Below are 27,980 nucleotides of genomic sequence, written 5' to 3' on the forward strand. Positions count from 1 at the left end.
AGGGCGAAACTACCTTTGTAAACAATAACTTAAACGCTGTCCAGACTGGAGAGTTATAACATGTTATAACGGTTGTCAAATAATTGCAACACAGAAACCACCATCAAGATTGCGCTATAACATGTTATAACTCTGTAGTCTGAACGTACTATTAAATCGCCGATTTATCGCAAATGGTTTATCCCGGAAAATAACCATTATTTTCACTGGTAGATTAAACTACTGGATAGTTGGTTTATTGTTTTTTAGACTGGATGATAAAAATCTATGGTATAACCATAGAGGTAACTCTAAGACAAGTAGGTCCCGAAGAAACGTGCTCAACTTTTTGGCTCACCTCTGGTACTATCTTCGGTCCCAAGCTAGTCGAATCACCCCTCGAAACATAGGAAAATCCAATAACCCCTCAATTTATCTGTCAAACTTTCATAGCTAATCAAAACAAACATTGTGTAGTACTAGAATTTCGACTAGAATGGGATACGTTAATCGATTTGCTTGGGACCAATAGGCTAGTCAAGCAGTGAGCCAATTTAAAATCGTTAGTTTCGTATTGATTGTTGGTATAACGTCACTACGCGTCACTGAGAAGAAAAACTAGCGCGCTGGTGGCTGAAAAATGTGGGAAAGTGTAATACAATGCTGCTGCTCCTCCCTAATAAAAAAAATACCATAACGAACGATTGAACTATTACACAAATTGTTTGGATGACACCCCAAACACGTCTTTAAGCAAATTAACCATAATATTTTAATTAGGACGGCTAGATCAGATTGCTGCTGCAGTCGTTGTTTTTTTATTTCGCGTGTCAAATTTAGTGGAAAACGGAGGTGATCTGTGAAACACTGTCTGATGACGAGGTAATTTTGACAGTTCTGCATCTTTTATTTTTTTAAATGTACTTTTAAAATTAAAAGTCGAAAGTTTTAGAAACACTTTCAAAACAAACAAATAATTTTAATTTTGAAATTTTTCATTGTTAAAAATACGAAATTTTGGAAATTTTTAATTTAATTAATGCATTATTTATTTTTGTAGCAAAAATTTGCGTTCTTTGCGAGGGGACCGACACATCTAAATCTCAATTCTAGATGCTCAATAAATTTCACAATAGCAAATTAATCTTCGAAAAAAATTTCTTCGTTTCTCGCATCTAAAGGGTGATACGGTCAAAATTTGGTCAAGGGAAAACGCGTGTAAATCGGTGAAATCGTTTATTTAAAAAATCAAATTAAATTTCTTTTTCAAGTTCAATTAGTATAAAATTCAGGAAAAATATTCAGTTAGGCTTCCGCTTTTCCAAATCCGAATTGCCGGGCCTTACGCTTGACCCCTGCCATCAGATTTTGTACAGCCACCTTGTCCACCTTCTTCGCCGCAGAAAGCCAGTTTGCCTTGAACTGCTGCTCGCCCTTAGCAGTTTTTTTGGTCTTCTTTAGGTTCCGCTTGACAATAGCCCAGTATTTCTCAATTGGGCGGAGCTCTGGCGTGTTGGGAGGGTTATTGTCCTTGGGAACCACCTGCACGTTGTTGGCGGCGTACCACTCCATGGCCTTTTTACCGTAATGGCAAGATGCCAAATCCGGCCAAAACAGTACGGAACAACCGTGTTTCTTCAGGAAAGGCAGCAGACGTTTATTCAAACACTCTTTCACGTAAATTTCTTGGTTGACAGTCCCGGAAGCTATGAAAATGCTGCTTTTCAAGCCACAGGTACAGATGGCTTGCCAAACCAGATATTTCTTTGTGAACTTTGACAGTTTCATGTGCTTGAAAACATCTGCTACCTTTCCCCTTCCTTTTGCCGTATAAAACTCCTGTCCCGGAAGCTGCTTGTAGTCGGCTTTGACGTAGGTTTCGTCGTCCATTACCACGCAGTCAAACTTCGTCAGCATCGTCGTGTACAGCCTCCGGGATCGCGCTTTGGCCGTCGTATTTTGTTTATCATCGCGATTTGGAGTCACTACCTTCTTGTAAGTCGATAGTCCGGCTCGTTTTTTGGCTCGATGCTCGGTTGTAGACGATACACCCAGCTTATTTGCGGCATCTCGGAGAGAGAGGTTAGGGTTTTGCTTGAAACTACCGGCAACTCTCTTTGTCGTCTCAGCGGCTTCCGGTTTTCGATTTCCCCCCGATCCAGACTTCCTGGCTGTCGACAAACGTTCCCCAAAAACTTTAATTACATTTGTAACGGTTGATTTGGCAACTTTTAGCGATTTTGCCAACTTTGCGTGCGAGTAGATCGGATTTTCGCGATGCGCGAGCAACATTTTGATACGCTGCTCTTCTTGCTTGGACGGCATTTTGACAACTGAAGAGTGAATTCCAAAATCAAAATAGGAGCAACATTCTACACACACACACCTTCAAAATGAGGGGTGTTCAGGTTTTTTAAATGCAAAATTGAAAGAAATACGTCAAGTTGATATTGACCAAATTTTGACCGTATCACCCTTTACTTGCATCGCGCATCATCTTTTTGCATGATATCTTCTGAATCGTCATCAATCTTCTCTCTATCTACTCAGCGTGCGCGCAGCTAACGAAAGCAAATCAAAAAATTTCCTACATCGTAGATAGAGTTGCCCCCCTCGGTTCTTTGTGTGTACTAAAGTACCTCCGAGGTGCGCTAATACCACAAACGAAGTGATAGACGACTAACTGGCGAAGAATTCAATTAAAATAATGTGGTTCGCTGTAATAGAATTTTCTTAGAAGCTTGTGCCATCATCCACCAGATGGGATACTATTTTTGTTTTGGTTTTGCACAAAGTTGATTTTGTGTACAATGATTCTTTGACAGTGTGCAAAGAGTGTGTCATTTTGTCATTTTTTTATGCATTTCAGTTTTGAGTAGAGTGAAAGAGATAGAACCAAAACATTCAAGTACATTTGATGAAAATGCTAGTTCAATCCAGTAGTAGCAACAATCAATACGAAACTAACGATTTTAAATTGGCTCACCACTTTAGTAGCCTATTGGTCCCAAGCAAACGATTAACGTACCCTATTCTAGTCGAAATTCTAGTACAACACTATGTTTGTTTTGATTCGCTATGAAAGTTTGACAGGTAAAATGAGGGGTTCGTGGATATTCCTATGTTTCGAGGGGTGCATTGATTCGCTTGGGACCGAAGGTAGTACCAGAGCTGAGCCAAAAGTTGAGCACGTTATTTCGGGACCTTCTAGTCTTAGAGTTACCTCTATGGTACAATCCAGTAGTAGTGGTGTTGCCATGTGGTACACTAAAAAATTGCAATAGCAGGTTAGTCACCAAAGTTTTCGAGCCGCTCCGTCTGTGACTTTGTTTGTGCTAATACCATAGAGGTAACTCTAAGACAAGAAGTTCCCGAAATAACGTGCTCAACTTTTTGGCTCAGCTCTGGTACTATCTTCGGTCCCAAGCTAATCGATTCACCCCTCGAAACATGGGAAAATCCACTAACCCCTCATTTTATCTGTCAAACTTTTATAGCGAATCAAAACATTGTGTAGTAGTAGAATTTCGACTAGAATGGGGTACTTTAATCGTTTGCTTGGGACCAATAGGCTACTAAAGTGGTGAGCCAATTTAAAATCGTTAGTTTCGTATTGATTGTTGCTAAAACTGCTTGACAAAGTGGTCAATTTAAAATCGTTAGTTTCGTATTGACTATGTAAAATAGGCTGTCTTGCAATGAGCCCTCATCAGTCTTCACGTAAACATGCACGGCGCTGAGCGTGAGTTCAAATTTCAGAAGTACAAGTTCATTCAGAGCGCGTGTTCTCTCTCAGGCTCATGTTTACACACGCACATCGAACTTGAGAGAAATGAACAACACCTGGGGATGAGCGCAGCGTAAATGAACTCAGGCTTGATGTTTCGTGCTTGCGCCTGTGCTCGAACATCGAGGTTGCACTCGGAGGTTTTACGTGAATGGTTGGTTGGTGTTGGCGAGTGACTAGATGTTAATTGGGGTTTAACGTGTGTAATTTAAATAGAAATTTTGTCCGGTTTTGCGACAATCGTCAACACCAATATCTTTCTGACTGCGCGCAGTTGCCAGTAATTCCATTAATTAAAGATTGCTTTTAAAAGACTTAAAGTCAGTCAAGCATTGCGCAATGTTTATAATGCAGTTCAATTTTAATTTAGTAATAAATTGATTGATAAAGGAAGTGGATGCAGTATTCCAAAATAAAGGAATGTCGGACAAAAGCTGCACACAGATTTGTAAAATGGTTTATGGGTTTTTTTTTCTTCTATTATTGCTAAGTAATATGCTCATTTTATAGTTTCTATTTATTTAACCACATAAACAATAAAACAACAAATCGAATCTATCAATTGAAAATCAAAATAACAAATAACGACTGAACCGAATAGTCAACAGCATTTGTGAGGACATTCGCAGCCAATGTTGCTCCAGCTTGATTGTCGAGAAGCACCGCTCAACTGAAACTTGCGTAGCTGATGCGGACAATACAGTCATTGATAGTGCATACAATTCTTCTTCTTTTTCGCATTCCAAGCAACCTAGTGTTCTAGATGCATTTTTATAGTTATTAATTCTGAGGTTTAGATGCCAGTCCCACTAACATTTCGAGAATTTTCGCAACTTAAAATCACATGCTGATCTTTCCATAAAATAAACATAACGTATATAGTGTAAAATTAATTATAACTATGGAAACAAGTAAGCAGGTGCTGAAAACATTTAGAATAATACTAGGCTATCTGAGGCCCCTGCAGTCACTGTGTCCCAACTGGTATCGCATAAGAATGTTATATGTTTGCCTCCGTAAATCGATGTTCCTACGTACCTCGATGGTTGTATATGTCATTAAAATAAGTACATAAGATTTCTCGACAACGATACAACCTATCGACTTGATTCCAATCACATTATCCGTTTCAAGCTATTTGTAATCGAATGGCATACTTAAAAAAATCACAATTTTTGGTGTAAATACAGAAATTTTTTAAATATGTCTATATGGACCATATCATGCTTTAATTACAAATGGCATCAAAAACCGATTTTTTTAAAACATTTAAACATGCGAAAAATCAAAATCTCGTAGGTTTTTTTTACACGGTTTTTTTTACACGGACCGTATCCCCCGTGTAAAAAAAGACCTGAGTGTTTATATCCATTCACACAAGAAATATATAGTGAATTTCAAATAAGTCTGACCAAAATACAAATACGACCTATAAAGAGCTTTCTTATATAAATAAGCATTCTTACAGAAATCACCCCCATCAAGAAATTTTGCGAACAATACAACACAAAACATTTTTTTAGTTGCAATTTGCTTTGAGAATTTTTGGATGGAAATGGCTGCCATACGATCACTACACTAAATATGCTTCTACTGAAACATATATTTTTGTTAACTTAACAGTCTTACTTACCAACGATTACTTACTTACGATTGTTTGGTTTATTTCCTTTAAATTCCGTTATAAATGCTTATCTATTGACAGATACGCGTATTTCGTCTACTACTTGGGCGAGATGTTTTTAAAGTGGGCAGGAACTCACGGTCTCCCAGTGTTGGTGAGTTTTTTGCCGTTAATGTTCACGAAAAGTTCACTATTTTGCCATACAGAAATCAAAACAAAAATTTTTATCTGCGGACTTGGACTGTTTTTGACCTGTTTTGTACGACCGGAAGCTGTATGCTGGTCACAAATACCGTGCCAAACTGATTTCCTACGCAATTAATCAATCTTTGATGTGAATTTCGCTAATAAACACGAGGAGCATTTCTTATAGCAAACTTGACCTCTCTTACTCGCCTGGCTACTTGGGGACTTCATCAGTACCAAGTACTCAACACCACCGTTGTTGAGTACTTGGCACTGAGGAAGTCTGCAAGTAGTAGACGAAATACGCGTATCTGTCAAAAGATAAGCATTTATAACGGAATTTAAAGGAAATAAACCAACCCACTCAAAGCTCTTCATAAAGGGATTCCGTTAAGAGGTTCGACAAATTTAAAGGATATCTGAATAGGTAACGCTACTGAATCACCACTCAAATATTTCGCGTTCGTCCCACACACCACACGTTTACTCGAAAACAAAATGTTGAAAAAGAAACCAGCGTCTGCGCTTGGGTGCAAACATTGATGTTCGAGCGCTGAAGAAAACGAAGTGCGTGCATGAACTTTAAACATACGCTCGGGCTCATGTTCATTTGGCTGGGTGCATGCGTGAGCACAGAATGAATGTTCTTGTGAGTACGAAAACCTATTTGCTCACAAGCGCGATGCTGCACCTTGAAGACTGGCCCTCATACATAGGATTTTCAGTAAGAAGAATAAGATGGTGATTTATGAAAATGTAATAGTACCATAGAGGTCCAGAAAGTCCCGAAGAAACGAGCTCAACTTTTTGGCTCAGCTCTGGTACTATCTTCTGTCCCAAGCTAATCGATGCACCCCTCGAAACATAGGAAATTTCACGAACCACTCATTTTATCTGTCAAACTTTCAAAGCGAATCAAAACAAACATAGTGTATTACTAGAATTTCGACTAGAATGGGGTACGCTAATCGATTTTCATGGGACCAATAGGCTAGTCAAGTAGTGAGCCAATTTAAAATCGTTAGTTTCATATTGATTGTTGAGAGTACTGCTTCAGTGCACCAAAATTGATGAAATTTTTGATTTTAAATATGCATTTACCTCAATACCATTAAAGAACCTAAATCGAACTTTTTAGTGAGTATTCCGAAAATTTGTTATTTTTTTCTGAAGCTGCAGCAAATGTTTTCAATTGCACTTTGCTGGTTGTCCAGCAATATTTTTGTTCGCCACGTATGCTGGATTAGCAGTAATACGGTAATACTTTATCCGTTTGTTTCCGTTTTGGTAATCAGTATTAATTAACGCAATTAACGGTATTGAATGCAGGATTTAATTTAAGATGTCTTTATTCAATTGGGTTGTTTGTTTTTAAGAAAACATACCGATTTTGATTATACACACAAAGAACAAAAATTGTTGCTATAACAATAATGCATGATCAAATTAAAAGTTTCCCAAATTTCGTAGTTCTAATTATGAACATGTTCAAAATAAAACATATTTTTTTGGTTTAAAAGTGTTTCTTTCACTTTCGGCTTGTAATTTTAAAAGTGTATTTTTTAGAATAAATGTCGAAAAACTGTCAAAAACCTCTTCATTGCAAAGTTTTTGACAGTACTAGCACAGACAAACAGACGTAACTCTTCATTGTGTATCTTCGTTCATGCATTTAACGGTTGATTTGAATATTATCTGTTCCGCGAACTACTCGCCGCAGCGCTGGCATCGGATCATTTTGACGTCTCTATATATTCTATAGAAATTCTATGCAATATTGTTTACGAGTTAGCGAGCAAGCTTGTTTTCCGCGAGAAGCCAGAGAGATGTCGTTACTGAGGTTATATGTTTTGAGATACTATGTTTTCAAGAACAAGTTTTTCTAAGAGTTACGTCTGTTTGTCTGTGGTACTAGACCACTGTTTCCCGCCAAATTGGCTAACATAAGCAGCAGCAGTTTCTTCAAGTTTCCCACATTTTCATCCACCGGCGCGCTTGTTTCTCTTCTGACGCTATCGAGTGGAAGGATCGGAAGGATATTCCAGTTACGGGATTTGGAGCGAGGGGGACGACTCTATCTACGATGCAAAAAAGATTGTGTTTTGCTGTGGCTAGCTGCGCGCACGCTGAGTAGATAGAAAGAAGATTGATGACGATTCTGAAGATTTCCTGCAAAAAATTGATGAGCGATGCAAGTAGATGCGACAAATGAAAGAAGATTGTTCGAAGATTGATTCGCTAGTGTGAGATTTGTTGACCATCTAAACTTGAGATTTAGATGTGTCGCCCCCCTCGATTTGGAGGTAGGTTGATGAAATTTTCGAATACTTTCGATCTTGTTTCCGATTTACTAATTTATGTGTTTTGAGCAGTCTTGCCGCAAAGGAAGGTTACTCCCACCACCACCAACTGTATCATTTGCGTAAAATGCTTCCCATGATTCCACAATGCAGTGCCCTTTCAGTCATCATCAAAAATATAAATAAGCGAAAATATATTAAATAAAATATTTCTATTGTTACTTTTTTTTCAAAGCATATAGCAGTCGAATTTAAAATAATTCATATTTGAGATGAAAACATACATCGTTGCGATAAAAATTCCCATCTTTTAAATTAAATCCTTTCGTGAGTCTATTTAAAAAACATGGGTTTTTTTACAATTTGATTTGAAAGTTTCTACTTTTAAAAGTAAAAAACGAGTAACTTTTGAATTGACAGTTGGCTGACTTTTGTTTTGAATGCTAAAGGCTTTCTACCAAAAAGAACCAACGCAAACTTTTAATTCTACCAATGGTTTTTTCAATTTAATTAACGATATTTTTTGTGTGTAGATACTGTAGAGTCAAAGAGTTGTTTTATGTGCAGTTTTGTTTTGCATTGTTTCGTACACAAAAGTTCAACATGAAGTGCAAAGCAACAATGAATCGAGGAGTGGTTTGCGTAATAGAGTGGTAGTCAATGGCTATTTGGAGATAGGTAATTAAAACTGTGTCCTCAATTAATTAAAAGTAAATGTTATTTATTTTTACACAAGGGAAAAATTATAATGAAATGAAAATAAATAATAATTTGCTCGTAATATAACAATACTTAAGGCCGGCGCACAATAGATAAGTTTTCAGGTTTTTTGGCAGTTAACCCATGCATTATCTGTAAAAAAAAAAACCCGGAAACTTATGCATTGTGCGCCAGCTTTTATACTCTGCAAAAACAACACCATAATGACGTCATGTTCGTTTGGCAACACTAACTTAAGAGCCACCCACATTAGATCCGTTTGCGTTGCGTTGACGTTAATTTGACAGTTAGACAATAGATTTAGATGTCAGTTTACCGCAACGCGTCCGATCTGGACCTACTGTGTGCGTCAGCCTTTTCAGTTTGATTGGTTACTTTCTATTTCACCTCCGCTTACCTATGGATTGTATAGTATGTGTAGTTTTTAGACATAATCTGCACCGAGAAGAATTTCCGTATACCATTTATGTGTGAAACCACATATTTTTTTGCAATTAGATTTCACAAATAAAACATATGTTTGGGAACATAAAAATTATTTGGTTTGGTTGAAAGTGATTTTTTGTTACTTCATATGTGATACATGGGTAATTTCATTGGGATTTTTTGCGTGGAGGCGTTTTCCGGTTGAGTCCTCCCGTGTCTGTCAAACGTGCCTCAGAGGGTCTAGCGTATACTTCGCCACTGTGAGCCTCTACGTCTTCTTCCTACACGGTTTTCTCCTGCGCTTGCTCCTCCTGGACCTATACCTCGCCGTAACCCTACGGAACAATTCACAAAATAATGTTATTTCAAACAAATAATTTCTATGGACCTTCTCACGTTTGCCTTGCACCAATCAGTTAGCAGTTAGCACCACTCAGCGCTCAAATATCAAAATTATGTATGAAAACACATAAATAACATTCAACTATAAGATGCGAAACATAATTGTTATGGTAGCACACATATAAATAAAATATGTCATTCATATAACTGTGATGGGCTATCTTATAACAGATAAGAAGTTGATTATGAAATTTATGTTTACACATATAAAAATAATGTTTTGAGTATTTTATAAAAAGTATGTATACTAACCAAATAAACTGTAAGTTTAGAATTTTATTAGTGTGAAAGAGCTTTGTTTTATAAGCACAAAGGTATTTGTTTCTAATCCATAGACTTTCATCTCGATTTCTAAATGAAAATTTAAAGCAAAGTAATAACTTCACTGTTTGACACTAATTTACACAAAAAAAAAGTTCCACTGAGGGTGATGGTGATTATTGCTAATGTAATCGAACTTATTTAAAATATTTCCAACTTATAGTACGTTCAGACTACAGAGTTATAACATGTTATAGCGCTATCTTGATGGTGCTTTCTGTGTTGCAATTATTTGACAACCGTTATAACATGTTATAACTCGCCAGTCTGGCCGGCGTTTTACCAACTTACCGGGTTGTTTTTTTATTTCCGTTCTGGATCTGTTGATTTGTATAAACCTTGGTCTCGTATATGTTATCACCTCGGTTGTCACCCCACCCCTGCTACGAACCCTTGTATGGTCATATCGGCTCACATCTTTTGAACTGTCAACCAACACTCGATAAACGAAGACAAAAAGGCAAAAGTAAACGATTTTCTGATAAACAAAACAGAATTTTGTCAAACTAATTTCATATTCTACATTTTGGGAGTAAACTTAAGTTATTCTTCGTCCTATTTGTACGGTTTGTAACCTCTATCGATACCACCGGAATATACGTACAAGCACGAGCAACGCATATTCAAGAATAGTTAACTACCAGACCATCGTGTCTAATTCAATCAATAGCAGCAGAAATATATTCAAAGATGTCGACGCGCCCGGATGATCACCGTCGTAAATGGGACCGCAAGGAATACGAGCGATTGGCTCAGGAGCGACTGCTTGGAAAAACAGCTGCCACCTCCGAAGATGGTATGTACTATGGAATATTTTGTGGGAGAAATTTGATGTTTCTAGGGTAATTTTCAGACTCCGAACCCATCACAAAAGAGCTGCTCAAGCAGCGCGAGTACAAGGTCGACTTGGACTCGAAGCTGGGCAAAAGTATGGTCATTAACAAAAGTACCCCTTCATCCCAATCCGGCGGGTACTATTGCAATGTGTGTGACTGCGTCGTGAAGGATTCGATCAACTTTTTGGACCACATCAACGGCAAGAAACACCAGCGTAATTTGGGCATGTCGATGAAGGTCGAAAGGAGTTCGTTGGACCAGGTTAAGGAACGGTTCAAGATTAACAAAAAGAAAACTGAGGAGAAGAAAAAGGACTACGAGCTGGAGAGCCGGGTGAAGGAAGCCAAAGAGGAGGAGGAACGCTACCGGGAGTACAAACGCGAGAAGAGGAAAGAACGCAAACGGAAGATTGAGGAAGTGGACGACAGCGTAGTGGGCACTTCGGAGCTAGCCGCCGTGATGGGATTCGCCGGGTTCGGGGGCAAGAAAAAATAGGAAGTTCATAAGAGGGGGCGTAGTATTATATGTGGTAACTCAACTATTTCTACACAGCAGCAGTAAGGCTAACAATCTGATAAGAAGCGTGTTTAAAATCAACTACTAACGGAAATCGTTCGTGTTTATAATTATGCAACCTCATGTACATTTCGCCGTGTTTCCTCGGGAACTATCGGTGTAAACGTCCTAACAAGTAGAGAAACAACTAACTACCGACAAAAGCTGAACGTCTAAGTGTTTTCACTTAAATTTATCTTTACATAGAATCGTAACTATTATGGATAGACCACCCATTGCAGCGAAAAGTATTGGCATAGATAAATATATTGAAATGCATTATTCAGCCAAGAGGACAACGTGCATGATTTTCAATAAATTTACTACCTTTCGCTGTAGCAAGGTAGACACTGGAAATGAATGGATTTCTTTTGCGTTCTGTTTAAAACATTGGGGTTTCCGAATAAAATGCGTTATTATTTTACATCGAAAATTGCAGAATCGAAAAAAAAAATTACTTCACTCGCTATCGCCTGTGTCCTGCTTATTCTTGCCCTTCTTCTTGGTTTTCAGAGCTGCCTTTTGCTTCTTCTTTCCGTTTGCGGCTGCTTTGCCAGCTTTCTTCGCCTGAGCCATCTTCTTCAGCTTTTTTATCTCGTCCTTCTTCTTCATTCGCCTGTGCTGTTCCTCAATGGCCTTGCGTTCTTCTTCCTCCGCTGCTTCTTGCTCTTCCTTCTCCAGTAGTTCCTTGGCTTTTTCCTCTTCGTCACCTTGGAATACATCGGCAAATTTGTCGAAATCGTGGGTCTTTGTTGGAGCATTCATTTCATGATCCACTTTCTGCTTCTGCTTGTTCAGATACTTATCCTTGGCGGCCTTCCGGATCAACTGTCGGTGTTTGGCTGGGCTCTGATAGTTTGCATTTTCCCAAATCGGATCCCCGCTGAAAGACCCATCGAAGATTTTAATGGGATTCATAACGAATCTTGGTCCCACTTCGGACAGACCACCATCTTCCGACAGAATCTGGAAATGCCTGTACCAAATGCGATTATCCAGATATGTGAAGCTGACCACACGGTCCACGAACGGTTGACTCTTCGGATGGTGATTCGGGACCCCGAAAACCTGCGTCAGCAGTTCCTTGATAACGGCTAGATGTGGCTGCTTGGTAAACTCTTGATCAAACGACAGAATGGGGCGCGATCCGCGCAGGCAATTTCCAGTCAGTTTCATCTCGCCCATCGTGTTAATGTTCTCGACCAGGAACTTAACCGACGGTCCCTTTTCTACGTTGGCCAACCACATGTACAGATCTCGCTTGCGTCGACCTTCGAACAGCATCACCTTATTGCAGTGCTTCATTTCGCTCATCTCGTTCACCACCGACAGCGTCTTCCAGCGTTCCATCTTCGGTTCGGACCGATGATGCGGCATCAGCGTTTTCAAATCCTTCATCAGGTGCCGATCGCGATGGTTGATTCCTCGGGCGCACAGGACTAGAACGCGTTGTTTGTTCACCCATTTTGTCTGGAAATTAGAAAATAATATTATTCAAATTTCAACCAAAGTTCTATGCTAATCGACTACTAACCTTCTTGGGAACCGGTTCATCCGAAGACCTGGTATCTTTCAATAGGATTCCTTCATCTTCCGACGAAGCATCCAGATCCACTAGTTTGCGCTTCTTGGTAGCCTTAACCTTTGGTTTTCGAACCCTATTGTTGGTCTTTTTGTTTTCAGCTTTCGGCTTCATCTTAATTGTGAAAGGATTTCGTTGGGGAAAGGCAAATTACACTACAAAAATCAAGAAAAACGGTGAAATTTATCCGCTGCACGAGCTAAGCGCCTGGAACGACAACACGCGGTTTGGCTGATTTCGCTGGGATTTGACATGTTTACATTTTTCTGAGGGAAAATCAGTAAAGGCTCGGCTCACATCTCCCAACAAGCTCGTAAAAATGGTTTCAGTATAGACCCTTTTGAAAACACTCGGCTGAGTGAGAGAGAATCAAATCGAGGGAGAGCCAGAAAAGCCGACGCCATCAAAACAATAAACATCACACAAGCAGAAAGCACTCCACTCCACTCCTCAATCTCAATCAACCGACGACGACGACGACAGTATCGAGAAGCGAAAAGAAGTTGAAAAGCAAAGGCAACGCCATCATCACCACCGCCAGCGGAAGCGATCGCGTCATCTCGATGGCATTCATTTTTGAAAATTGAGGAAGTTCTAGTGTTTTTTCGTGCCGTTAAGTGAATTTAAACTAATCAAAAAAGGCACGAGAGTTTGGAAGTGAAAGTGCCAATCAGTGATGGGTTGCTTTGAGAGTAAACCTTCCGACCAGCATCAGCCGACGGCCGTACGCGGGTGTACCGATATCTTCTGGCTTATTGTCTACGTTCTGTTTTGGATTGCGTTGGTGAGTAGTATGCCTGTATACCTATATTCACATAACCGATCGTAAAAGGAATCATAAAGCAGGGAATAATTAGCACCTCGCACCACTTTTCGGAACCACACCTTGTGGAAAGATGATTCCTATAGAAATTCGCTAATGAAATCGATTTACACTAGGGAGATCTGGGTCGAGGCAGTGTCCGAACGATTGTAGAAAATGTCCCCTGCTGCGCGTTTTATCAGCGCTTTTCTTAACAAAGTCATTCCGAAATGCCCTTGTAGAGGAAAATGTGGAAAATGTATCATACACAGCGGGAAAAACTCACACCCCGAACCAAGTGGATTCTGCTCTCTTTGCTGTTACGCATCAGTGTAGCTACATACACAAACTTGTTGATACGTTGTGTTTAGATTTGCCTGGTTGAATGCATGGGATCACGAATGATTCGCAAGAGAATTAAATTCCAATCGTGTGACTGTGATGGATTTGTTGGGGACCATTTAGAAATACAGATTATTGTGACAAAGTACAGATTTTTTAGATGGTTGAAATTATAATATTGAACCTCGGATTTTTGCAAGCGGTGCTTAATATTATTAATAATATCATTACATGAAGCCACTTTAGATGCACTCAACGAATGAATTTAATTGACTCAGAGAATCTGTTGCTTATTTGGAGTATATGTTACCCCCGATTAATAGACTGAATCGCTTGTTCCAGTCTGAAAAGCCCGAATTCACGATGCTGCATGACTTTTATCTGACGATTCTTACTAATGTCTGCGATGAAACTTACGTACAATTAATATCCAGGGCAAATGCTGTTAATTTTGAAAAACATCTGAAAAGTGGAAAGGATGTTTATATCGGGTTAGCAGCTGAAGAAGCAATAAAATCAATGGACGGAGAAAAGCAACACATTTTCAGGGACATCTGTCGCAGTTTCTTCGTGGAGTTGGTTAAGCAGATGCGAAAGCGGTTCGATTTCAATGATCCGATCCATAAGGCTGCTGCAATGTTGAATCCTAGAAACTTTTCCAATTTGACAGGAATCAATATGGTACTGGACACGTTTTCAGGTTTCTATGATTTGGATTTGCAAGAGTTGGAAAACGAAATCCGTGCCTTAAAAATTTCGTGGATTTTCTTATGTTTCGAGCAGAGTTACATTTTCCTCGTGTGTGCAAAAATGTGCTGCCGAGACTCTCAACAAACCGTCTCCCGTCGCAACGAAAACAACATGTGACGAGCAAGAAAGAGACACGCGAGAATAAGATGCGAGCGAGAAACAAATGCGACACCCAAAAATCCTGGCGTGCGCGAGGCTCGCGCTGATCTCATGTGCCTCATCTCATGTGCTACGATTAATGCTAGAACTGCAGAGCTCGAAGTTCTGGAAGGTTCGGTTGCTTTGACCGACATTTCATTTGCGTTTGCACAAACCATTCCTATTTTAGAGGAAAGGTAGCATATATTTGCAGTGCTTAAATTCTTGAAATCCTCTAATAGCAAAAGCCATTAATTTGCCGATCAATTAGAATATTCTTTGTTTATTTTTACCGGTTCAACACTTAACTGTACTTGCATGACTAACATCTTTTGACACGTTATTTTCAAAATATAGAATGAACAAAAATTCTACAAAAAGTGTCTCGGTATTGTTTAGTACGGGGATTTGACCGTTGCAAGACGTTCACACATTTTCAACGTAATTTAACAATTAATCGGAAACACAACTGGTATACATTGTTAGATGGGATGTTACGTATTTTGAATAGATTATATCGGAATGCTACGAATGCAGCAATGTTATTATAATTCAATGGGTGGAAGAATTTTTTACAGAACATTTTTTTCTTTGCGTATTACCTTTACGCTTTCACTTGTACTTTGTTACCATTACTTTAAAAATGTTCAAATTTTTTTTAATGTGCCTCATGTGATCGAGCATTCAGAAAAATTCTATAACAGAAGTGGTGACCCACTGGGTCATGGCGCGGTCTATGCTAAATAGCTGCAGCAAAATAGTGACATGAGCGGGCATCGTTGACTTTAACTCAGATGAACGTGTAGACCAGTGCAGTGATATATTTACCATTCCAATTATTAATATCACCAAGTCTACCGACCTTCTGTTCTGTTCCTTCAAATTGCTTTCTGGTTGGCACGGTACGTTCTAGGTGGCTTCTGCTGACCATTGCTCTGCGGGTTTCGATGACATCGTTTTCGCGTAGATGTCCGTAATCGCTAAGAAGAAATAACCTTTTCGGTTAGATAATGGGCGACCTTGCCTTTGTATACCAACAGTGTCAGAAGGAAGCGCCTGAGTATCGGCACCAATTCCACAAAGCGACCACCAAGCACCACCATATCGCTACAACAAACCAGAAAGTGGTACAGCCATTACTGCAACCTGCAACAGATTAACCAATCAAATCACCATGTTGCCAGAGTGTATGGTTTAAATTTGGAAAATACCGTGTTGAAAGTTGATCTATCCATTTGAAAAATTATGATATTCAAAAACTTAAGCACATTCTTAAATCATCCTTTTTTTTAGCAACTCGCTAATTCAGATCAGAAGAACATCAGCAAATGCTGATCTTTTAAAACTTCCTGGCTGTCTAGGGAGCATATATGAAAAAAATATCCTGTTACTTATGCAACGTTTCCTGAACATGCACAAAATTTCCTTAAGTTTTAGAAAATTTACTCAAATTTCAAAGTACCTTGAAATCTTCATCTTCAGGAAGTTCATTGAGATTTTTAAGATCTCTGACAAACTTCTATGAAGTTCCTTAAACTGAAACGAAGATCCCTGAAGTCTTCTATCTTTACAAAATTCCTTGAACTTTTTCAAAATGCTATGTACTTTTATGAAGTTATACACAGTTCCTCGAGTTATAACGCAGTCCACAAAACTTCATCAAAGCTTGCTTCACGTCTACGTTTCTCGTTGACTTTCCGCAAAGTTCGACGCACGAAATTTCCTGAATTTGTGCGGAATTCTCTGAACTATGTCAAGTCCATGAGGTTTCATCAAAGCTCTGAAGTTATAAACAAGGTCCCTGAATAATAAAGAGGTTCCCTGCCATTAAACAATAAACTTCTACGAAGATACCTAAACTTGTACACAGTTCCCAGTTCTACGAAGTTTTCTGAACTTTTCCATAATCTCAGAACTTCAAATAATTTCACTAAATTTAGCTCATGATTCATCTGACATATGTTGGTCTTAATGCATAAAACAAAATATAATGATAATACCAAAGAAACATTCAAAATCAGGACAGTGTTCTAGTGAAAACAGTTAACGGAACATTAGAGTCAAACAAAGCAGAAGTGTTACTAATCACATTAGTGACAGTATGAATAGCCTCATTCAGCCCATACTGTCAATTACGAGCTACGAGGTGTATGAAGTGTCGTTTTTTTTTTTATAATTCATTTATTTGTACAAGCTCAATCGAATAAACTTTACAGAGCCGAGTATGAAGTGTCGTTGTCTTATAACTTTTTCAAGTACGTAGAGGAAGAGTTACCGAAGCAGTTCGATGAAACTCTACGAAGTTCACTGAAGTTCGGTGAGCTTCTACAAAGTTAGCTGAACTTTAAAGAAAAGTCTGCTCTTCAAGAAAGTTTCCTGAACTTTTAAAAAGTTCCTTGAAGTACCACGATGTTTCTTGAAGAACTACAAAATTCCTTGCAACTCGGATAGCAGTTCGTACCCTGGTGTAGTGGCTGTAAATGCATTGTCAGACAGCACCAGCAAATCAACAGAGGAAGTCGTAGAGGTACTGCATGAAGAGGTGGTGATAATGGACGTGCCCTTAGGAGACCGATAAAGCATGCAAAAACGAACATCAGCATCCTCGGCAGAAAGGGTTTGCGGATCTGTCGAGATTCGATGCGTTGCAAGCACACACAAAATATAGGAAATCGATTTAGATCTCCATTGTAATATTTGTTTAGTCCTTCGGCTCCGCAAAGCTTTGAAAGATATTGAGCCTACTATGTTGGATTCATGTCAAGAATGGAATGTCAAGAAAATTTGTTATTAATTAATTTCCAAGTTGATAACTTGCTGGTAGGATTAATCGGCTGTTTTCAGGGCAACACTGCATCTTGCCCTTATGACATAATAGCCTCGATTTTTTGTCCTATTATTCCAATGTTGTCTGCTGAGTAGTAAATGAACCATGTCAGAAGAACATCATATTCCTAATCAATTAATAACTAATTATCCTAACGTTCAATTTTTCAATTCCCACATAAACTTCAAAGGGCCAAGTGCAGTATGAGTTCGCATCCTAATGAGAAAAAATTTTGTGAGAATGATCAGGAGCTGATTTGAAATCGTTTGAACTTGGTGGAGCTAGATCAATATTTTGAACCATGAAAATTCCATGCGCATGGATCGGTAACAAATAACCTCATAATCGCTTAACTCATCTTCCGCTTGAAATACTTATATAAAACCACAATTTCTCAACCCTCAAAAACTGAATACCAACTGATTGAAATCAATCAGTTATACCAGCAACACGAGAATGTGACAGGACTACAACAGTTCTCTGCTGTTTTTTTTATCACCAACCAGCATGCACGCAGGACGTAGGTACGCTACCGATCTCCCTGGAGCTCGCCGAGCTAAGCTCATGAGACACAGCACATGTGACACGAATGAGGAACGTGTGTGTGTGTGTGTGTGTGTGTGTGTGTGTGTGTGTGTGTGTGTGTGTGTGTGTGTGTGTGTGTGTGTGTGTGTGTGTGTGTGTGTGTGTGTGTGTGTGTGTGTGTGTGTGTGTGTGTGTGTGTGTGTGTGTGTGTGTGTGTGTGTGTGTGTGTGTGTGTGTGTGTGTGTGTGTGTGTGTGTGTGTGTGTGTGTGTGTGTGAGTGTGTGTGTGTGTATGTGTGTGTGTGTGTGTGTGTGTGTGTGTGTGTGTGTGTGTGTGTGGAAGAAAACCAAGGTTGCAAAGACTCATTTCAGCTAAAACAATGTTTTCTAAATTATGAAATAATTAGATGCCATGATCAAATTTTGAATTGGTAGGATACAAGAAGAGGTTGCAAAGAATGTGTTTGACATATTAAACCTGTTTATTTCACTTCATGAGAGTCACAATCAGCGATTTTTCACAAACTCACTCACTCACTCACTCAGCGATCAGCAAATCGCTGATTGTGACTCATAGAAAGCAAAATTTACAGGTTTTATGTTTCCAACGCATACTTTGTAACCTCTTCTTGTAAGTTACAAGTAAAACATGCCATCACACCATCTTTTGGTTTTATTATTCCGAAAAACATTATTTTAGCTGAAATGAGTCTTTACAACCTTGAAGAAAACTGCTTTTTATTACCAATTAAAGCAGGTTTAGTCCGGGAGTTAGAAGGTGTTAGCTCTATTGCAACTCCAGTGACCCATTTCAGAATGCCTGGTAATTCACGACCACTCCTAGGTCACTTTTACTTACAATAAGCCCCGCATGTTCACTCTACCTTTATCAAATGGATAATGGTATCATAAACACACTTCCAGATTTAAAAAATATTATTTCCAAATCTGGCACGTATATAGTTTTGAAATTTGTTCAACTGTATTAAATCGATTTGAATGGACATTTCTTACCAATTTTGTTTGGAATACCTCTTGATTCATCTGCTGGCAGCACTTACTGGCCCTTACCGGCGACCAACTCGTCTGCCCGCAAAAGCAACAACGCCTAAATCTCAAAGCTCTTCGGACGTCCCCTCGAAAATGCAATCGAGATAGGTATAAGAACAATCTTCAACTGGAACGTACTCACCAAATCAATACATCCGGGAGCACATTTCCGATGCTTATTTTTCTCTCGCATGCCCGTCGTCGTTGAACGGCAAAAAAAAAACGGGAACTCGGTGAGCAATTTTGTGATACGGAATTTTCACTGAACATAAACCGCGAATTTACGAATTTCACCACTCCCAACTGCGAAACACGTTCAGAAGCACTTTTGGTACACTTTCGATCAATTACTTTTGAAAATACAAAAAAAATTGCAAGCAGCGAGCCAACATCAACACCGATTGTGCCAAACTCTTTCACGCACCTTGCAGCGCGTAAATAAACTGAAATTAAGAATTATCACTCGTGATGCCACTAATTTCTGGTCCGGGAGAAAATCAAATAACGCAGATTGCGACCTCTCTTGTGATGCTTGCAAACATGTTGAATCACGTTTTCTTTCTCTATTCTAAAACTTCCCGGAAAGCGAGAAAACTACCAATCACACACGAATAAACGTCCGGGAGGCAGAGCGCCAGCGCTAATCCGGCAAATGCAGCCGAAAACTATGAACGCTAACGCACGCACAAAACAGAGAACAAACAACCGTATCCAAAGGCGTTCGAAACTGCACTCCGTGACACGAATGAGGCACGTAGGAACAAAAAAGAAACGCGAAATAATACGTCTCGAAATGTACCAGGCACCTACGATCTTATAGAAAGCGTGTCTCTATCACGCGGGATGGATGCACGTGTACATTAACTCTGGTTTCGAGGGTAGCATCGATTAGCTTGGGACCGAAGATAGTACCAGAGCTGAGCCAAAAAGTTGAGCACGTTTCTTCGGGACCTTCTGGTCTTAGAGTTACCTCTATGGTAGCATTATAGATGTATTGTCTAGCATGGTATGGGAGAACATCCTTGATCCTGATGACGTTGAGGCAGCAGCGCAAACCTTTCACGTTTCTTGGCATATGTCATTGATAGACACGTTCCGTAAAGAACTCACCTCAAAATGTCTCACCCTTCCCGGCAGACGAGAGAGCTACGTTGGTTGAAGTCAATCAAGAGAGCAGCATTGAGAAGATTTACGAAGTATCACACGCTTTCTCTGAAACTACATTATGTGAGACTGAATCACATGTACCAGCGAGTCAGTCGTAAATGCTTTTCAAGTTTCCAACGAGACATCCAGCGCAAACTTAAGCTGCACTCGGAATACTTGAACGAGCCTTTTTTCCGACAAGTTTGTGAGTGTATTCACTAATGAGATACTAACTGACGACCATATTACCCTGGCTGACAGGAACGTTCCAGTAAATGATCAAACGCTGGGTGCAATCGATGTTAATGCTGAGATGATTTATAAGGCCACGACTCTGCTCAAGTCATGCTTCAATCCTGGACTTGATGGAGTTCCATCTGTATTTTTGAAGAGACATATTGCTAGCTTGTCAGATCTAGTACCAGATCTGAGCCAAAAAGTTGAGCACGTTTCTTCGGGACCTTCTGGTCATAGAGTTACCTCTATGGTAGTACCAAAAACTTCAATAGAATTGAGAGTACTTCAGGATGGCTTCGAGAGCAGAAGGAATGATCAGAGAAACTAAGAGCAGTTCAACTAATTTCAATGAAATTGAAGAATGTTTAAGAAGATCCAAGAAACTCAGGAAATATCCGAAATTTCATCAAAGTACCAAGATCTTTATTTAAATTTCAGAAACATAAGAGATGTTACGTGAGCATCAGGAAATGTGAGATCATTTTAAGGAAATTTCATGGTGCAGAACTGCAAAAAAAAAATGCAGGAACTTCAGCAACGATCACATGATGTTCAACGTTGAACGTCTAAAGACCTTCAGAGAAGTATATAGATTTTTTGGAAGTTTTATTATATTTTGGGAAGTTCTCGGAACTTCGTAGATGATTAGAGATCAGTTCGTGGCCAGCAGGGTGCGCATGCTGGTCCCAGATCCAAATTGATTAATGTAGCATCAACATAAGTTATTTAAAAAATACGGAGCTCTAGGATCTTTCTACAAATTGGCCACCTTTACGGATGTTCCGGATCCTTCGAAGGACCGTTCCATGGCCACCAGAGTGCACATACTTACCTTACCAATCAGGCTAAGGCCTTGTTGTCCTCTGCTGTCCGAAGAAGTCGTCTCCACTCTACTCGATCCATGGCCACAGTTCGCCAGCCTCGTAGTCTGCGAAGGGTCCGCAGGTCACCTTCTACTTGGTCGAACCACCTTGCCCGCTGCGCGCCTCTTCTTCTTGTTCCTGTTGGGTCGCTTTCTAGAACCATTTTCACTGGGTCGTCGTGCGGCATTCTTACGACGTGCCCAGCCCACCGTAGTCGCCCAATTTTTGCAATGTGGACGATGGATGGTTCTCCCAGCAGCTGGTGCAATTCGTGGTTCATTCGCCTCCTCCACGTTCCGTCATCCATCTGCACTCCACCGTAGATGGTACGCAACACCTTCCGTTCGAAAACACCAAGGGCGCGTTGGTCCTCCACGAGCATAGTCCAGGTCTCGTGGCCGTAAAGGACCACCGGTCTAATCAGCGTCTTGTAGACAGTCAACTTCGTGCGGCGGCGAATTTTATTCGACCGGAGCGTCCTCCGGAGTCCAAAGTAGGCACGATTCCCTGCCATAATGCGTCTTTGAATTTCTCTGCTGGTATCATTTTCGGCGGTCACCAGTGAGCCCAAATACACGAACTCATCGACCACCTCGATTTCGTCACCGTCAATCTGAACTCGGGGTGGGAGGCTAACATTGTCTTCCCTAGAACCTCTTGCTTTCATATATTTTGTCTTTGATGCGTTGATGGCAAGTCCAATCCGTCTAGCTTCAGCCTTCAGTCTGATGTACGTTTCCGCCATCATCTCAAAGTTCCGTGCCATAATGTCAATGTCATCGGCGAAACCAAGGAGCTGGATGGACTTCCTGAATATCGTGCCACTCGTGTCTATCCCAGCTCTTCTGATCACACCTTCTAACGCGATGTTGAACAGCAGACACGAAAGTCCATCACCCTGCCGTAACCCCCTTCGAGATTCAAAGGGACTCGAGAGTGTCCCCGATACTCGAACAACGCACGTCACTCGATCCATCGTCGCCTTGACCAATCGCGTCAGTTTATCCGGAAATCCGTACTCGTGCATAATCTGCCATAGCTGATCTCACCAGAGTGCACATACTGGTTTCAAATACAAATTCATTCCTGCAGCATAACAACAAGTTGATTTAAAAATCTAGATCCTTTTTTACTAATTTTCCACATTTACGGATGTTCCGGGTCTTCCGGCGGAATGCTTTGCTGTCCCTTGGGTCCACATTTTTGTCCCAGATCCAAATTCATTCAAATATCACAATGTTCAAATGAAAAAGCAAAACAAACATTTCATAGATAGCAACGCTTGGGTCGGTTATTGCTATCGCGCTGCTATATTTGTCAACCCGCTGTTCACCGAGAGGCAGATTGTTATTTCCCGCACTTGGATAGCAACCCCCAGTGCGGTTACTGCGTTATGGTGGAGGTTGCTAAAATAGCTTTAGCAACGCATTGGTGCAAATTTCAACAACTGAGTGAAAAATTATTAAAAAATGAGCAGTTGGTGTGTACAACTGTGCATGCCAAGCATGATGCTGTGAAATCTGCCTACTGATCATCCATCCAGGATATGTAAATAGGTAACGCGCAGTGAATTTGCCGTCTCTTTCGTTCTCCCGTTTGTTGAATTGTTATACGAGTGTGACGTCTAACTCCGTCATTCATTTAAACAGCAGAAGTGCGAGAGAGACGACAAATTCACTGAACCTCACCTGTGTACGCTCACTGATTTTCCATTTGTGAATTTGGTTCCAAAGATCAATAAACCGTCGTTGCTTATGGCTTGTTGTCCTTTGGAACTAGTTATGCGAGGTAGGCGGCGATTGTTCGTATTTGACAGTCACCTACCCCTTGCATTCGGCAAGTTCAACCATGCTATTGCGATTGCTAAACTCGGCAGGCTCGGTGTATGCGGTAATCTTCTGAGTTGGTTTCGATCATATCTTAACGGTCGCCAACTAAAGCTTACTATAGGAAATTGCAGATCAGCTACCTTCTTCGCCACATCAGGTATACCTCAGGGAAGTCACTTGGGACCGTTGATTTGTATACTGTACTTCAACGACGTGCGTCTGGTCATCGAAGCTCCTCGGTTATCATATGCAGACGAATCCGCTCGATTGCTGATCACACCAGTAAGTCAACTTGCTTGTGTCATTCTCGTCCGTTTCACCTCGCACGCTTGACTTCGGAAATCTCTGTTTGGTAACAGAAAACCTTTGTGAAAATAACAAATATATTACTGATTGAACAGCAATTTCTTTACTGACTTAAATAATTTTTTGGCAGTTCAGAGATTCTGTGATTTACGGAGTTTTCAGTAAAAGTAAAAACTACTGGGTTGATTACTGAAAACTCAGCTGTTTAAAAACCCAGCAAAATTTTACCGGCTTCGGTAATCTAAATTCTGTGTGTATATAAACGTCATTGATGTGCAATGACGTTTATATAAGGTTTGGGCCAACAGGCAGCTTGCTGGTGTTAGAAGCAAAAATATTGTAAACATTGCTGAGCACTCATGTGACGACGTCACTCTACCATAACATTCCATACTGTGAACAGTGATATTTACGTCACTGCAAACAGCTGTTTCGTGTAAAAAGATAAACATTGCATTGAAATACGAACACCACTAAACAATTGCATATTTCACTAATACTATTAAGCCTGTTGGCCCGGACCTTATATAAAGGACATTGATTGATGTGTGGTCACATAAAACAGCTGTTTCGTGTAAAAAGGTAAACATTGCTATGAAATACGAACACCATTAAACATGTCCACTTTCCACGGTAATTACCGAGCGTGCTGGAAACAAAAATTATGTGTAAAGTTACCAGATTTGAAACATTCGTTATTTACCTAGAGCAGGTTCTTGTATGAAAACATACCTACATAGCTTTCGTCCATCTCAGTTTTCACGTAAAAGCGACGTGATTCACAAAAATGCGTGAGAAAAACAACCAGTAGTGGATTTGGCAAATCTGTTGATTTTTTTTAAAGCTTTCTATGAAACAATCGTGCAGAACAATCTCCATAAATAAAAAATGATTCACTACTGACTTATACTATGTCATATGTACTAAAGCGAATTATTTCTGTGCTAATTCGTTTCCTCTTTCCATTCACTAGAATTGTTTTAATTAACGCCTTCCCTGTTTCTCGATTCCTACAGCTAGTCGTCGCGGTCTTTTCGTTCGTGTACGGCAACCCGTTGCGTATCATCAATGGCTATGACTCGTTCGGCAACACATGCGGTGCGGAAAGCAATGAAAAATTCTCCCACTTCCCCCTGTCAGGAATGAATACCCTGGACAGACCGTACGTGTTCTTCCTAGACATCAAGGAACTACGGCAGACTCTGAAGCTATGCGTTAAGGAATGTCCCAAGAAGGAGATCGGCAATGCGATGGAACTGTACCGGTACTACGAGGATCGTAATACAAAGTACTGTCGATATGATTTTAACATGAGCCTTCTGACGAAACCGGAAGCAAATGGACCGAAGTATTTTGCATTTGCCGGGCCATGTCCCACCATCCCGGTGTATGAATCCACCCCTGTGCTGCATCGATGTATTCCGTCGGGTAAAAATGCTCCGCTCTCGCAGGTGAAAGACATGTACGCACTGGTTAACTCCTTTGGAGCTGCCCAACAGGTTTTCAGTGACCTCTACAAAACGTGGCCCACGGTTCTGCTTCTTTGTGCACTCAGCTTGATTTTCTCGATAATACTGATAACGATGCTGCACGTGCTGACAGCCATAATTTCGTGGTTGATTTGCATTTTCGTCGCTGTAGCCAGCATTGGAATCACCGGAGTTTTGTGGTGGAGTTACTACAAAGCAAAGCACTCAATCGATATGGATCCGAAACTGTCCTACTTGGAGGAATTGGTACGCAACGAAACGACTATCTATGTGCTGGCTATTCTGGCCACTTTTATCATGATTATTCTGCTGGTCATTATCTACTATCTGCGTGAGAAGCTGAACGGATTAGCTGCTCTGTTCGAGGAAGCTGGCAAGTGTATGATTCAACTTCCCGGATTAGCTGGACCTCCGCTGTTGGCGTTTATTGCTCTGGCCGTTTTTCTAGTGTTCTGGATGGTGGTGATCGTGTGTTTAGCCACTGCCAACTATCCGAACGTGAGACCTCTTTTACCATTTACTCAACTCAAGGAGAACCCGAACAAGACTGAAGCTTCCATCAAGCCCGATATGTCCGTCAACAACAACACGTACAAATGTGAGTTGGGTTGGGAAAACGCGTTCCAAAGATTGTTTATATCTTATCAGTGTTATCTTTATTGTAGCATTCGATCTGGTTGAATACCCGGAAGCTGACTTCCTTCGGCATATGTTGTGGCTGTACATCATCGGCCTTGTGTGGACGTCGGAATTCATCTTTGCCTGCCAACAGATGGTCATCTCCGGTGCCGTTGCCTATTGGTATTTCCGCAAACCCACCGACACTCCGGTGCTGAATGCCATCGCCAAGCTGGTCAAGTACCATCTCGGTTCGGTGGCGAAGGGATCGTTCATCATCACACTGTTCAAGATACCGCGACTGATTTTGACCTATCTGTACACAAAGTAAGTGGAATTTTTCAGGGGATTGGAAATCTGTATATGGTCGCTTTAACTTTGCCTATTCGCAGATTGAAACGCCACCAACAGGAAGGTTCGGAATGTGCCAGTTGCTGCTTGAAGTGTTGCATCTGCAGTTTCTGGTTGCTGGAGAAATTCATTCGCTATTTGAATCATAACGCTTACACGGTCATTGCGATTGAGAGTGTCAACTTCTGCCCAGCGGCGAAAATTGTAAGTTTTTTTTAATGGCGCAGTTTTGAGTCAAGGTTTCAACTTTCGTTCTTCCCCCTAGGCTTGGAACGCGCTGGTAACGAATGCTCTGCAAGTGGCTACCATCAATGGAATCGGTGACTTGGTGCTGTTCTTGGGAAAACTGGCCGTGGCAGCCCTCTGTGGATTGATTAGCATTTTGATGCTACGCGATGATCCGAATGTTCACTTCTACATGGCTCCTGTTATCATCATAACACTCTTTTCGTTCTTCGTCGCTCACATCGTGCTTTCGCTGTATGAAATGGTAGTAGATACGCTGTTCCTGTGCGTATGCGAGGATCGTACCATCAACGGTAACTCCGGTCGCTGGAAGCAGAGCAATCTGGCTCATTTGCTTGGAGAAGAACCGGAAACGGATGCCGTCGAAGCACCGATGCAAGTGGTGGAGCTGACGCCCATCACCAAGCAACCGTTCTCCGTACAAAGCTTGCAAATGACTGAAATCGACGACATAGCTTAAAGGACAGTGCCGCCACTGCCTTAAGTGGATGATATTAAGGCTTACCTCAACATTAATTCGGAAGCACAAAAAGGAACAATGACGGCACAACAAATGTTAAAATTTTCACGTTTACACTTACAAACATAAAAATGCGAGTCTCTCCTCCGAGTAAGGTAAAAAGACTAAATAATTAAATGTTGCCTGAGTGTGCTTAAAACAACAATTACGTAAGCGGTTTTAAGCTAATTGTTGACACTGTACGGAAAGTAAGCTAGCTATTAAGGTAAAAACAAAAACGTATTTTCTCGGTTGAAAATTAATCCATCCAAAGTGCTGTAAAAGACGTTCATATGTTAGGTGCATTGAATTTTGAATCATTGTACGCGAACATACTACACTAAATCACATCCCACATTCGGAGATTGGCTCAAACTCTTTTACACGCGCACACGTTCTTCATTAACGAATGCTCTATTTATATTTATATAATATTTATTATGTTAAACACATAAAGCTAATCAAATCGAAATTTCATCTCAACTGTCCCGTTTTGGATCAGTCAAAAATAATTCAACTTTCACTGATAATCAACAGAATAGAAACTCAACGCATAAATTATAGCCTTCCATTTTGTAGTTGATCCCATTTGAAGATGCATATTGTTAGAAGAGTTTATTTTTACAGATTTTATTCCAATGTATTAATGTTTGTGAGGTCAGTTCAGATTATAAGAAAACAGTTTAGAGAGATGAAATGCTAAGTTTTAATATTTACGTATTATATGCGAATGCAAGAATTGGAAATCGAATAAAATTGTAATGCCACAAAAAATGTATGCAGTGAATCAATTTCAAAGAAAACCCATAAATTTTCTGTTTGTCTACCTTGGTGACCGCGCCTATTTGATCAGGGGGGAGAGGTAGCTCATCGATTCTTCCGGTTCGCCTCCTAGCATCGTGCTATAAGGTACCAGGCAATAACGAGTGTAGTTGATTGATAGCTCGATGACGTCATTTCGTTGACGTCTGCAATGGGAATTTCTCATAGCAGGCGTTGACGATGGGACGTTGTCGAGTTGTTGAATAGCAACTTTCGTGGTAACTCACCGATTACTTGTCGATCTGCCAAATTTGGAAAGACGTCTGCATTGAATTGTCTCATATAATAATATTCCGCCCACTATATCACAAGAAATTGCGAGTAGCTGAGTGGAATGGAGATAAGTTAAGCATTGGGTACAGGACCAAGTCTCCCCTGGGTGGTGCCAAAAGATGAGCGCAATAGAATCATCAAGTTGCCA

At 40.4% G+C, this 27,980-nt stretch overlaps 3 protein-coding genes across 3 annotated transcripts; 2 read left to right on the plus strand and 1 right to left on the minus strand.

Moving 5' to 3' along the window:
* Positions 1 to 10,415: 10,415 nt before the first annotated feature.
* Positions 10,416 to 11,476, plus strand: LOC135703382 (zinc finger matrin-type protein 2-like). Its single transcript, XM_065224576.1, has 2 exons — positions 10,416 to 10,541; positions 10,599 to 11,476. The coding sequence occupies exons 1-2, from the start codon at positions 10,436 to 10,438 to the stop codon at positions 11,075 to 11,077; spliced, it is 585 nt and encodes a 194-aa protein (XP_065080648.1). The 5' UTR covers positions 10,416 to 10,435; the 3' UTR covers positions 11,078 to 11,476.
* A 79-nt stretch (positions 11,477 to 11,555) lies between these two features.
* LOC135703381 (ribosome biogenesis protein BRX1 homolog) lies at positions 11,556 to 12,945 on the minus strand. Its single transcript, XM_065224575.1, has 2 exons — positions 12,672 to 12,945; positions 11,556 to 12,607 (listed from the first exon to the last, which is right to left on the minus strand). Exons 1-2 carry the CDS (start codon positions 12,831 to 12,833, stop codon positions 11,597 to 11,599), a joined length of 1,173 nt encoding a protein of 390 aa, XP_065080647.1. The 5' UTR covers positions 12,834 to 12,945; the 3' UTR covers positions 11,556 to 11,596.
* A 219-nt stretch (positions 12,946 to 13,164) lies between these two features.
* Positions 13,165 to 27,511, plus strand: LOC135703429 (choline transporter-like 1). The gene is made up of 5 exons (XM_065224661.1): positions 13,165 to 13,503; positions 24,550 to 25,621; positions 25,689 to 25,968; positions 26,034 to 26,196; positions 26,258 to 27,511. Exons 1-5 carry the CDS (start codon positions 13,396 to 13,398, stop codon positions 26,696 to 26,698), a joined length of 2,064 nt encoding a protein of 687 aa, XP_065080733.1. The 5' UTR covers positions 13,165 to 13,395; the 3' UTR covers positions 26,699 to 27,511.
* The last annotated feature ends 469 nt before the right edge of the window (positions 27,512 to 27,980 follow it).

This window comes from Ochlerotatus camptorhynchus, unplaced genomic scaffold, assembly GCF_037179485.1.
Source record: "Ochlerotatus camptorhynchus isolate MF236.1 unplaced genomic scaffold, CSIRO-AGI_Acam_v1.1 ptg000213l, whole genome shotgun sequence".
Lineage (NCBI taxonomy): Eukaryota > Metazoa > Arthropoda > Insecta > Diptera > Culicidae > Ochlerotatus > Ochlerotatus camptorhynchus.